Below are 12,155 nucleotides of genomic sequence, written 5' to 3'. Positions count from 1 at the left end.
GCTGAGAATGTAACATTTTTCAATGGTGTTTTGCATCAACATCAAGCGCTGCTGGGTCAGGTTAGATGCAGAGCAGTCTCCTCAGACTTAATCTCAGGCTTGTTCATCATCTTGTAGGAGTGAAACATTCTCCGTTTCCCCTGTAATTATGGTTGATTTTGTGATATGTAAACACGCACCTCCGTCACTGTGACTGCAGTGTGCTCTGTATGCAGGAGAAGCCAAGGTTTCCTTCTTTCCCAGTGGATTGTGTGTTCATCAAATTGAAGGACATTAATGCCAGGAATACAACAGCTTCCTATTTCACCAGCAATTTTGTATCAGCATCAAGCTCTGATAGTCGAGCCCCCAAACACCCAGTCTTCAGCATCTAGAAGGGCAAGGGCAGCAGCTGGCACCTGGGAATGCCATTACCTCCAAAATCCCCTCCAGGTAACATGTTATCCTACCTTGGACATTGATCTTTCACTGTCGTGGGATCCAAATGCTGGAACTCTCTAGGTTACAGGATGAAAGCGGCAACCCACCCTGAGAGTGATTGCGAATCACTCTCTCAAGGATAGACAATAAATGCCGGTCTTCCCTGTAAAACCCACAACCCGAGAATCAGTTACCAGAAATGCATATCTCCATTATAGTCAGCAGTGTGCTCAGTGCTAAGGATGCTACACTTGGGCTCAAATCCATCGGCTAGAGTTGGGATTACAAAGTCGGCGACGGGTCCCACATGTCAATGCAATCCATTGGACTGTGCTAGAAAGTATTTTGTTTGAGGATCTCGAGTGAGGGCTGCATTGGACTGGCTGCGATGCTTCCTCAGTTTCAACCAACTCTTGGAGCGGAGACTTTGCCCTGTTTTGATTGCGGTGCATCTTGACGTGGGAAGGGACGGCCACAGGACTATGTTCCTGGCCCCAGGTGGCCTTTCAACCTTGGGGCCATTACATTGAGTGACGGACGGGCAGCAAAATGTTGCTGTGCTAGCGCCTGGGTGACCTAATTAGTAGCCTCCATGATGCCTGCAATATTGAAAGGATTTTTCTTTAGGTTTTGAGGTTCTTTCTTCAGCCTGTGCAAAACAACATTCTGTGGCTATTTCCAATAGTGAATCCAATCGTGGATTCCCTCTGTCAACCTTGGAGAGCCAAGTGACAAATTAGGAACAAACTTAATGAGTCCCAGAGCTGGAAATTTTTATTTTCTTTTTCAGTCGGGCTTGCTAATTTTGAACCTTTTTGGACGTGTTGTAACTATCCCATTGACTCTGTTAGCATTGCGATTTCGCCCCATCACAAGGGAGTTGAGCTCCCTTGTGCCCACATTTAAGTGTCCTAAATAGTACCCTGGAGAAGATATTTCCCTCGCTGATATACTGTTTGAATATGCCTGTTGGGTCAGCATACTGAACAGGTCCGGGCCCACAGACCGGGGATTTGACACCGCTGGGGGTTGGCCCGCCACGAAGCCTGCCCATGAGAAATTTTCCACACACACAGCCCAGCCCAGATCACGTGAAAAATCAGCAGGGGTTAAGTGGGAAATCTGGGCCATACCACACAAGTCCTGAGATAAGAAATAGCCATTCATGAAAGGTGGGGGAGAATTAACTGTGGAATTCAACCCAGCGCGGGTCAGCAAAAGGGAAACAGGAGATTGCAAGAGGTAGGATGAACAATTTGAAACCACTGCTGTATCAATTGATTCCAGAATGGGCATTGAAGCAACTCCAAGGCACAAAGCCCGTTCTTTCGTTTCTCAATTACTGCAGATGGAGATTAGCATTTTTATTGCTATATTGCTGCACAACGAGGAACAAAGTATGACACCACTTTAGCACTTTTCACCGTTTACTGGAGCGATGGCAGAATCACCGACGTGAGAGATGTGTAATAAAACTGGGTGTAAAGTTACTGAACTAACACACTTCCTGATTGAGGAAAGAGTGTGAGACCAACCCCAGTGAGGGCTGACTTGTAGCATTTCAGGCCTGCACCTCCCAAGAATGACAAACACAGCAAAATGAAATTGAAGAGTTCGTGCCAAATTAGCAGATTTAGCTGATGACAAGTGGTCCCAGAGCTGGAAAACCGATTTTTAAAATCAGTCAGGCGTGCTAATTTGTAACCTTTTTGATGACTTTGCAAAGGACTGATTGTCTCATTTACTCTTTGTTAGCATTACAATTCAACCCGTATTTGTACACTGGGGAGTTGAGCTACTGGGGCAGAAATCTCCCTCCAGCAATTTATATTTGCAGCACCTTTCCTCGATCTTCCTATTAAAATGCTGCATTAACTTTAAGCTGCCGCTGAATAAACAGCAGAGATCATTCAAAGTGACTCAAAAATGAACCACCTGAAATTATGGTCGCGCTGGGATTCAAACCCACACTTTGCATGTCTGGTGGGTTTCTTTTCTCTCCCCCAAGTACTACCACCTTTGGCTTGACATCCTTTTTTTCCTCCTCTGGTAATATCTCTGTGCAGTGTCTGGAAATAATTTTTTGTAACAGCAAAATGTAATTGTCAACTGTGTCCCAAATTAGACCTGATAACTTAATTGATATACAACGTTACAGCGCCGTTATTCTGAGGCCTTTTAAATAGCAGAATTGAAATCAATACTTAACTTAAGTAGGAACGTATGGGCCTAATCAGGCTGGGAATAAAGGTCATATTGCATTTTGAAAATAATCCATAAAGATGCTTCATTAACTTGAGGCATTTTATTTTCGTAATAGAATTTTCACTCAGCTTGGTAATTATTGTTCATATATTGCCAAACTACGTGCAAATTATTTGTGTGTCAGGAATTGGTCGAAGCCAGGCTCCTGTCAGGAATGCAGAATCCATATCTAGGTGCCCTCCTAACTCCAACTATTTGTGGTCCATGTCTAGCAGTAGAGCTGAGAGGGCTCCAGTTTACTGGATATGAGACTGACTCTCACTGTTCGTTTCTAAAAGTGTTGCCGAAGGAGCCACTTCATACCATTTACCAATCATTGTGGAAGGCCATGTCAAGCACTGTCTCAGTGGATTGCCTACCATTCTCTTTCCCAACCCATATTCTTCCCCAGGCCTTCTAGAAACTAGCTCTTCTTCGGACCAGGTATTGGAAAGCGGGATTAAAATGAGCAGCTCGTTACTTCTTTTGGCTGGCACAGCTGTGCAGAATGGTCTTTTTCTGCACTGTAATGTTTCTATGGTTCTCTGAATCTTACTTTGTTCCTTCAGCTTCTTGGTTTTCTTCAATTCATTCCTTGTCTATGTTATCTTCTATTCCTTGTTGGTCAACATTCCAATTTTATTCCAACTGAGCACCTTTCTAGAAATATTGGTTCTTACGGTATACTATTAAAGTGATTTCACTGATGGATTCTCAGTTAGGATCGATTTCTGACAGGTTTCCATCCAGTAAATGCAGCAACATCATTTTTGATTAGACCTGGAACTTTCCCACAATCCGCTCACCGACACGGCAGTCACTGAAATCGCAGAAGTTATGCTTGTAAGGCGCAAGGGAGAAGCTGGAATAATATGACATCTTGCCCCTATTTCATATTGTCCTGGGGAAGGGAGCAGAAGAAACCATTTTTGAGATCAGGTTACTGGACTCCCTACGAATCAGTGAATATCACAGATAGACAGCATTTCTGTACGATCAGCAGTGAGAAGAAGCTGATTGGTTTTGTGTACTCCCACCACCATATATGTCGTAAGGAGATATCAAAGAGACACATCCTGAAACCTAGTTCGATCCCAGAGTTTGCTTTGCTCTTGTTGAAAATTTGTATCTTTTTTAAAATAAATTTAGAATACCTAATTAATTTTTTCAATTAAAGGGCAATTTAGCATGGCCAATCCACCTACTCTGCACATCTTTGGGTTGTGGGGTGAGACCCACGCAAACATGGGGAGAATGTGCAAACTCCACCCGGACAGTATCCGAGAGCCGGAATCAAACCTGGGACCTTGGTGCCGTGAGACAGCAGTGCTAACCATTGCGTCACCATGCTGCCCGAAAATTTATATCTTCAAACTTGAAGGGGTATCCAGTTTAAATTAAAATATACCCAGAACCTTCACTCAAGCACCAAAAGTGTGAGATCCGAAACTGGGGAAATGGAAACTCGGTTAGGAATTGGTAAAAAGCCACATTCGCGCCAAAGCATCACAAAATATGTCAAAGGCTGTCAGAGTGGTTCTGTTTGCTTGCAGCCACCATTCAATAAAACAGTGCCCTTGTTAAATGGGATACATTTATCCCGTGCCTGACAAGCACTTGTGTTATCACCCATTGTTTCTCCTACATGAAACTCGAAGCAAACACTGAACTTGATTTATTTATATGCTCACAAACTTCAAATGATTTATTTTTTGCTGAGGCTGTGTATTGCACCAAAGGCCAAGTTATGACCTTCGAATTTCTGAGACACTTTCTATTGCTACCCATGAGATAGTGATCAACCTCAAATCTGCAAGTCAATTTGCACAATCCTTTTGATGCAGGCACATGAAATAGGTTGTACAATAGCGCTTTCAGGGGTGACACACTTTCACTTGTGCAATCAGGCAGAAAGTTCACAGCGAAAGCCCTAAATCATTAACTCCAGCAGGGACTCGGGTGCAGTCCTGCCAACACAATGGACAAGGAAGCTCTCTTTTTAATGCTGAGCCGTCAGTTTAAGCACAGCAGAGAAAAAAGACCTTGTAGCCCAAGGCGGACCACATATTCTCTAACTATAAAGTCTTTGTCTTTCAGTCAAAGCAAGTACAAAAGATTATTTGCTGAGCCCAAATCAAAGTGAAGTTACGTCCCAGCCTGACGTCAGGGCGCCTTAGTCTTCTGGAGTTTGAAGTGTCATTCTGCCTGGAGCGGCACTGATGAGCCCGTTGATAAATGGATTATCCGAGGCAGGAATTAGCCATCCAAGAAGGTCACAGGCTCTGTTCCTGGACTGTAATTGTAGCTGGTGCGCCAGCAGTGACGGTTAATCAAGTGATCACCAAGATTTGGCTTGCTGGTAATACATCATGCAGCCACCCACTATCAAGACCCATATGTCAACATCAGCAAGGTGGATTTTTTACTGGAGGTCTCCAGTGCTTGCAGAACCATGCTGCAGTATGAGTGGGCAGCTATAGTGGGGAGTGGGATGAGGGTCCTGATTTGTCAGTGTTTGGGGCAACTATACAATGCAAAACAGACAAACAAACAATGTAGAGGTGGTTGAAGAAAGCATCTCTTCGGTGAGGGGATCTTACAGAAAACAGACCAGATTAAAGAAAGGGCTTGCATTTATGTCATGCCATAAGGGCACTGTTCCCTCTGAGCTGTGCGAGTGCGTGGACACTCCGTAATCTGGAATATTTTGCAGGGGAAATAAATAGGTTGCACACAACCAACGGGCGCGATCAAACGGCCACATTGTACCTGAAAGGCAGCGCACCGCAGAGCAACGTGGGCAACAGAAGCCGGGTTACACTGCTCCCAGGATCAACCCGGCTCACAATACCTCGCGAGATCTAACGCAATCTTGCAAGACATTGCAATGTAAGTCCCACCCATTTTGGGATCACTTTTTGCAAATCTGCGTATTAGAGCGAGACAGCTAGTCTCACTCTGCTATTCAGTTTCCTGAGGCACCCGAGGAGTTGTGATCTTATTGCTTCGCCTTGGAGACCTTGGGCCATGGCCATTCAGTACTGCTCTCCACAAACAGGATGGAAAGGCACTCGTGGGGGTCTCCCAATGGATCAGCGGCCCCAGGTGCATGCTCTCTGGGCAGGGTGGCACTATAGCACTGCTGGTGCCATTCAGCACCTTGGCACTGCCAGCCAGTGTACCCTGGCACTGCCAGTCAATGTACCTTGGCACTGCCAGCCGATGTACCCTGGCACTGCCACCTGGGTATCAGTCTGGCACTGCAAGGTTCCCAGGTGCCAAGCTGGCATTTTCTGCACGTCGGTGGTCGGCCTAGGGGTGCCTTGTGCAGGTGTGGGGAGGGTGTGCAAGGGAGCCTGGACACCGCCCCATAGTGAGTTGTGGCTTTGGGGGGGTTCAGGGGCTTCAGAGATCATGACGCCATTTTTAAATGGTTTCCCAACCTCTTGCTACACCGAGGGGGTTACGGTGCGTGGAGTTCCTTAATGCAGAAAACAGGGCTCGGCCTCGGCCACGCGTTCCCCGCTGACAAGGACGCATTAAATAGCTGTGTGTTTCCTGGCGTTGCAGCGCCGGGAAACACGTGGCCAAATGCTCTCTATGGCACTTTTTTCCAATTTGTTAAATTACGCCCAACATTCCCTTTAAGATGCGCAAATTCACAACAAACAGGCCATGCACAGCAAAGAGAAATTGGATGGAACATTGCTTCTGAGTCCTCTAAAGCACTTCACAGCCAAGTTATTTTACAGTCAAATGCATTGGCCAATTTGTATACAGAAACGTCCCAGCAGTGAGGTGAATGGCCTGTTTAACAGTGTCTGGTCGAGTTGGTTGAGCGATTGTTGGCCAGGACACTGGGTAGAAATACTTGCTTTTATTTCACTAAAGCCTTGGGATCTTTTTAGTCCATCTGAGAGGACAGATAGAAGCTTAGTTTCACAGTCTTATCCAAAAGCTGTTGACGCCAACTGTGCCGTCATCCCTCAGTGCTGCATTGAAGTGTCAGTCTGGATTAGGTACACAAGTCCTGGCTGGCAAAGGAGTTGACCCACAAGCTTCGAACTTCAAGGTGAGAGTGCTGCAAACCAAGCCAAAACTGACATCAACATACCACTTTTATATGTCAGGGTCAGCAGCATGGGCAAGTGACTCCTACTTGAAAGTTATTTCTGGGAAACACTTTGCACTGAATTAATTGAAGATGCAGATTGATTTCTGGCAGGGCCTGAATTGAAAACCAGGCCAAATGTAACTTGATCAGTTAACATGTATATGGGGATGAGATTCCACATGCAAGTTGCACTGGATTCGAGCCAGAATGTGGAGTTGCGCTTGTTAATACTTTGGACAGCAGAATCTGCCAGAATCTGCTCTGTCGACTCAGTTAAATAACGATTGTGCAAGTGTGGTGTAAAACAGGGATGTGCTAAGTGCTTGGAAATTGGAGTGCAGCCTTTCAAAAGGCCCATTTATCTGGAGTTTCCAGCATAAGTAGGAAAGTGTTTGGCTTGCTGTCAGATATCTGCGCTGGATGGCACACCTGAGTTTGTGCCATCTTCTCAAGAACAATTTCAACTGGAACATTAGCAGCTAAAATGGGCAAAGCGGAATGAAGGAGGAAAGCACAATTTCAGTCAAACTACATCACCCTGAAGAGATTTATTGAAGGGGAGAGAGAGAGAGAGATTGCTGGACGAGGGCATGTGCAGGCAATTGGCATCTTTACTAAATACCTACCCTGTCATCACCAAGACTGCAGGTCAGTACCACGAGAAACTCAATATGGTGACGAGGGAAGATGTGGTAACACACAGCAACTCTCTCTTTGCTTCCTGATGCACCTTGCACAGAGGAGGAGGAGTGGATGAGGGTGAGCCATCTTCCCATGGGCAGCATGATGGCACAGTGGTTAGCACCTCTGCCTCACAGGGCCAGGGACCCAGGTTCAATTCCAGCCTTGGGTGACTGTCTGTGTGGAGTTTACACATTTTCCCTGCGCCTGAATGGATTTCATTCGGGTCCTCTGGCTCCTTCCCACAGACCAAAGATGCACATTGGCCAGGTTAAATTACCCCTGAGTGCTCCCAGGGGCACAGTGATGTGATCCTCTACCTAGAGGGCTACTGGGCCTACCAGCCCAGGAAAATATCAGTTTCAGTCTCAGATCTGTGCTGAATAAACTGAATTCAACGAAGCAGCAGTTGGGAACTTACCATGAGCTTCAACACCATTGGAATTAGGAACCATCAAAATCAACCAAAGTTCCTCTTCCTGTGCACCTTCCAATATTCTTTGAAAAGTGGACAAGGCTGAATACCAGGTGAGGACAAGATGAGGCTGTCGGATGCCCCCTTTATTTGAATACAGCCACTCCACTCCCAGTTCATGGTCACATTTGAATATAAGGAACTGCTGGTTTCTGCAGTTCCCCAGCCGGGTGTTTCTTGGCGGCGTGACATTCGCTGGCAGTGGGATTCTACCTTCCCACCAATTGTCAACGAGTTTTCCCATTATAACCACCTTAAGTCGCCGGCAACCCCTTGGCGGGGCTGCACTGCCGGCGGGAAAATTGAACCGCAACAAACAGAGACTTCCGGCCAATCTAAGATGCCAAGAGGGCTCCCCTTATTTATGGAGCTGTGTGAAAATGTATGAGAAAGGGGAAGGAAAGGACAATTTACAACTTCTCACTCGACTCTGACCTAAATCCATCAACTGGTCCACAGATGCAGAAGCAAATGTTAGCTGACAAATTAGGACATTCTAACCATCACGTTAGAGCTATAGAGCACTGCATATTATAATGCTTCCAAAGTCTGTCTAATGCAGTGTTAGTAATCAGATGTAAATATTGTATTAGTTCTTCCACAAGCTAATGAGGCTCTTGTTTCATTTGCAGGGATCACCTGTATAGTGTGGATTTAGATGCACCGGCTGCAGATGAGATGTTTTATAATAAGGTAAGTACAGAATCAACATAATCAACAGCTTTCCAATGATGGATAAAAGATAAGCTCCAAAAAGCACAAAATTGGCAATGTGGAGTAATAATATGATGATAATCTCGAGCATTGGTTCTTTTCTTTATCCCATCATCCTTTGTGGTCTCTAACTGGATGTTGAAATGGTTATTGTGCATGAATTAAAACTACCCCTTCCCTTTGGTGCTATTGGATTACTGACAGCATTGTTTCCACACATCTCCACTTCCTGCAGTTTTTAATCCCATGTCACCGAGGCCTCTGATGAGAACATCAAAGCTACAAAACTTCCATGACTATGTTCTTCCATTTTTGGTGAACAAATTATGAAACTTTAGTGGGATTGATAGCGTTCTGCTCATGGATTTTGACAGGGTGGATGTCGAGAGGATGTTTCCTTTTGTGGGAGAATCTAGAACCGGGGAGTCACTGATTAAAAATAAGGGGCGGGATTCTCCGTCCCGCCAGCCCCATTGTCCGGCCAGGGCGCCCCCGCCAGTAGCGGGATTCTCCGTTCGCACAGCTAGCCAATGTGAGTGCGCTGCCGGCAAAGCAGAGGATCTCATCAACGGAGAATCCCGCAGAAGGGATCGGCAATTTAAAATGGAGATGAGGTGAATTTGTTTTTCTCTCAGTGGGCCATGGGTTTTTGCAACTCTTTTCCTGTAAAGGTGCTGGAAGCAGAGTTTTTGAATTTTTAAAGCAGAGGTGGATAGATTCTTGGTAATCAAGGGGGTTATCGGGGGTTAGGCAGGATGCGGATTTGAGGTGACAATCAGATCAGCCATGATTTAATTAAATGGTGAAGCAGGCCCGAGGAGCCAAATGGGAGCCTCCTACACTTTGTTCGTATCTTCAGATGTAATTTTCATTAGGTGCTGACTCACGCTGGAATATGGGGCAGTATTCTCCCCGCCCCACGCCGGGTGGGAGAATCGCCGGGGCACCGCGCGAGTCGCGCCACGCCGCCCCAACACCCACACGCCATTCTCTCCCCCCCCCCCCCCCGAAACCAGCGCCGCGAGAATCACGCCAGGCCGCTTGGAGAATCGCCGCAAACGGCGAGTGGAGATTCTCCGACGGCGGAAAAAATGACAGTCCTGCCGGCGCCGTTCACCCCTCGTCGCTGCCGGCGGGAACTCTGCGGGAACGCTGGGGGGGGGGGGGATGGCCTGTTGGGGGGGAGGGGCGGGGTTCCTTCACCAGGGGGTGGGGCTCCGATGGTGTCTGGCCAGTGATCAGGGCCCACCGATCAGCAGGCCGGCCTCCCCCCCCCCCCCCCCCCGGGCCTACCTCCTTCCGTGGCCGGCCCCAGAACCCCGACGCCATGTTGGTGAGGGGCCGGCATGCGTATGACGTTCCCCGCACATGCGCGGCCCAACTGCGCATACACAGGAATGAGCTGCCCCAACTGTGCATGCGCAGGTTGGCGCGGTGCCCATTTGGTGCTGCGTAAGGATGCTGGAGTGGTGTGAACTACTCCAGCACTGTGCTGGCCCCCCATGAGGGCGTTCACGACGGCGCGGGCACTTAGTCCCGGGAGCGGAGAATACCGCCCATGATTCCAGAGGCGGAATTATCCGTCGGTGGGATCCTCGGCTCCCCGGTAGCGCACTCATGTCCGCGGGTTTCCCGACAGCGTGAGGTGGCCATAAAGGAACATCCTATTGGCTGGCTGCTGGAACGTAGGATCTCGATGGCGGCGAGGGGGCGCCGTGCTGGAAAACACGGCTAGCGGACCAGAGAATCCCGTCCATGCGTATCTTTCACAAATGATAATTCAAAATAATCTTACAGCACGACAAGAGGCCATTTGGCCCATTGTATCCAAGCAGACTCTTTGATAGAGCTGTCAGGCGAGTCCTCTCTTTCCCTATACTGCTGTAATTTCTTTCATTTTCTAATTACCTTTGTAAGGTGCTGTTGAATCTGCTTCCAGGCAGTGCATTCCACACTATGATGACCCCTTGCACAAACATAATTCTCAACTCTCTCCCTTGTTTTTTTGACTGATTATCTCAAATCTGGTTCTGTTACTCGTCAATCAGAAGCTTTCATAATTTATAACACCTTTATTGAATCTCTCTGTAACCTTCACTGCTCTACCGAGAATAATCTCAGCTTCTTCTGTCTTTCCGCATTATTTTCTCTGGCATCTCCCCTGCACGCTCTCCATGGCCTTCACATTAAAATGTGGTGTCCAGAATTGGATGTAATACTCCAGTTGAGGCTTAACCGCCAGTGATTTATAAAGGTTTAGTATAAGGGGATGTACGGCGGTAAGTGATTAACACTGCTGTCTCACTGCTCTTCGGACCAGTTCGATTCCGACCTCGGGTGACTGTCTGCGTGGAGTTTGCACGTCCCCCACCCCAGTCCCCACGTGGGTTTCCTCCAAGTGCTCCCGTTTACTCCCACAGTCCAAAGATGTGCAGGTTTGTTGAATTGGCCATGTTAAATTGCCCCTTGGTGTCCAGGGATTTGCAGGTTAGGTAAGATTACAGGGATAGGGCAGGGGAGTGGGTCTAGGTAGGGCGCTCTTTCAGAGGGTTGGTGCATACTCGATGGGCCAAATGGTCTCCATCAGCACTGTAGGGATTCTATCGGATTTATTTGATTTTATATATCCCTATTTGTAAAGCCCAACATCCCACGTGTTTAGCAACTTATTCAGTGACTTTCAAATCTGTGTTTATGTATAGCAAAATAAAAGTCTCTCTTTTCTGTACCCCTTTTAAAATTGTATTATTTCGCTAATATCACTCCCCTTATTCTTCCTTTCGAAATGCATTGTGTTTCTCTGCATTAAACGTCATCTGTCGTGTGTCTTCTGTTTTCAACAGGCTGAATATGTCGCATTATTTCTTTTTAAAAATTAATTCACGGGATGTGGGTGCTGCTGGCTATGCAGAATTTATTGCCCATCCCTAATTGGCCTTGAGAATCCATTAAGTACCCACAGTGCAGAAGGAGGCCATTTGGCCCATCGCATCTGCACAGGCCCTTGGAAAGAGCACCCTACTTAGGCCCATGCCTCCACTCTACCTCTGTAACACAGTAACCCCACCTAACCTTTGGGCAGCACGGCAGCACAAGTGGTTAGCACTGTGGTTTCACAGCGCCAGGGTCCCAGGTTCAATTCCCTGCTGGGTCACTGTCTGTGCAGAGTCTGCACGTTCTCACCGTGTCTGCATAGGTTTCCTCTGGGTGCTCCGGTTTCCTCCCACAGTCCAAAGACGTGCAGGTTAGGTGGATTTGCCATGATAAATTGCCCTTAGTGACCAAAAAAGGTTAGGAGGAGCTATTGGGTTATGGGGATAGGGTGGAAGTTAGGGCTTAAGTGGGTCGATGGGCCGAATGGCCTCCTTCTGCACTGTATGTTCTATATTCTATGTTCTAACCATTTGAGCTCTAAGGGGAAATTTAGCATGGCCAATCCACTTAACTGGCACATCTTTGGACCGTGGGAAGAACCGGAGCACACGGAGGAAACCCACAGAGGCACGG

At 47.2% G+C, this 12,155-nt stretch overlaps 1 protein-coding gene across 3 annotated transcripts in view; it reads left to right on the top strand.

Annotated features, from left to right (window-relative positions):
* Window positions 1-12,155, top strand: part of sema6bb (sema domain, transmembrane domain (TM), and cytoplasmic domain, (semaphorin) 6Bb) — a 708,346-nt gene that overhangs the window by 395,389 nt on the left and 300,802 nt on the right. For all 3 annotated transcript variants that reach the window (XM_038777178.1, XM_038777180.1, XM_038777179.1), the window contains one exon: window positions 8,567-8,627. In XM_038777178.1, the coding sequence (XP_038633106.1) occupies window positions 8,567-8,627 (61 nt within the window). The remainder of the gene's footprint in view (window positions 1-8,566; window positions 8,628-12,155) is intronic.

The sequence above is a fragment of the Scyliorhinus canicula genome, chromosome 18, assembly GCF_902713615.1.
Source record: "Scyliorhinus canicula chromosome 18, sScyCan1.1, whole genome shotgun sequence".
NCBI lineage: Eukaryota > Metazoa > Chordata > Chondrichthyes > Carcharhiniformes > Scyliorhinidae > Scyliorhinus > Scyliorhinus canicula.
This window is presented reverse-complemented; position numbering and strand designations above follow the sequence as displayed.